The 980-nt window shown below is 51.0% G+C and overlaps 1 protein-coding gene across 1 annotated transcript; it reads right to left on the bottom strand.

Annotated features, from left to right (window-relative positions):
* Nucleotides 1-38: 38 nt before the first annotated feature.
* On the bottom strand, nucleotides 39-973 carry LOC104916126 (kallikrein-13-like; the record flags this gene model as incomplete). The annotated part of the gene is made up of 2 exons (XM_010727107.2): nucleotides 39-258; nucleotides 833-973. Coding segments are annotated over 2 exons (297 nt in total), but the record flags the coding sequence as incomplete, so codon positions are not given.
* Nucleotides 974-980: the final 7 nt, after the last annotated feature.

Below are 980 nucleotides of genomic sequence, written 5' to 3'. Positions count from 1 at the left end.
TTATTATTATTATTATTGTAATTATTAACGAGGTTCGGTAGAAGCGCGTTGGCTGTCGGTCCCGGTTCGGGTGTTTCCGGCTCGGTTTGGCTCTCCTCGGCTTCAGGCGTTGATCCGGATGGTGTCCCGGATCCATTGGGAGTAACGGCAGACCTTGGTGTAAACGCCGGGCCGCCGGGGCTGCCCGCAGATCTCCATGCCCCACGAAACGATGCCGTGCAGGCGGCCGTTGCAGACCAAAGGGCCGCCCGAGTCGCCCTGTAGGGGGCGGTGTGGGGTCTTATGGGGTTCTATGGGGTCTTATGGGGTTCTATGGGGTTACATGGGGTCTTATGGTGTTCTATGGTGTTCTATGGGGTTCTATGGGGTTGTATGGGGTTCTATAGGCTTTTATAGGATTATATGGGGTTCTATGGGGTTGTATGGGGTTCTATAGGCTTTTATAGGATTATATGGTGTCTTATAGAGTTGTATGGGGTCTTATGGGGTTTTATAGGGTTGTATGGGGTTCTATGGGGTTCTATAGGGTCTTATGGGGTTCTATGGGGTCTTATGGGGTTGTATGGGGTTTTATAGGGTTTTATGGGGTTATATGGGGTCTTATGGGGTTCTATGGTGTCTTATGGGGTTGTATGGGATCTTATGGGGTTCTATGGGATCTTAAGGGGTTTTATGGGGTTGTACGAGGTTCTATGGGATCTTATAGGGTTCTATGGGTTTGTATGGGGTCTTATATGGTTTTATGGGGTTCTATGGGGTTCTATGGGATCTAAGACCCCCTTGTAGCCCCCATTATTTTTTTGGGGGGGAGTCTTGGGGGGGGTCACCTTACCTGACACGTATCCCGCCCCCCCTGCAGGTTCCCAGCGCACAGCATGTTATCCGTGATGGATTTGGGGTAAAAACTCCGACATTCCTCAGTGGAGAAAATGGTGACGGTGGTGCATTGCAGGACATCCGGGTAGGAGACTGGGGGGGTG

This window comes from Meleagris gallopavo, unplaced genomic scaffold (assembly GCF_000146605.3).
Source record: "Meleagris gallopavo isolate NT-WF06-2002-E0010 breed Aviagen turkey brand Nicholas breeding stock unplaced genomic scaffold, Turkey_5.1 ChrUn_random_7180001870625, whole genome shotgun sequence".
In the NCBI taxonomy this organism is placed as follows: Eukaryota; Metazoa; Chordata; class Aves; order Galliformes; family Phasianidae; genus Meleagris; species Meleagris gallopavo.
Note: the sequence above shows the minus strand (reverse complement) of the source record. Positions and strands in the feature narration are given on the sequence as shown.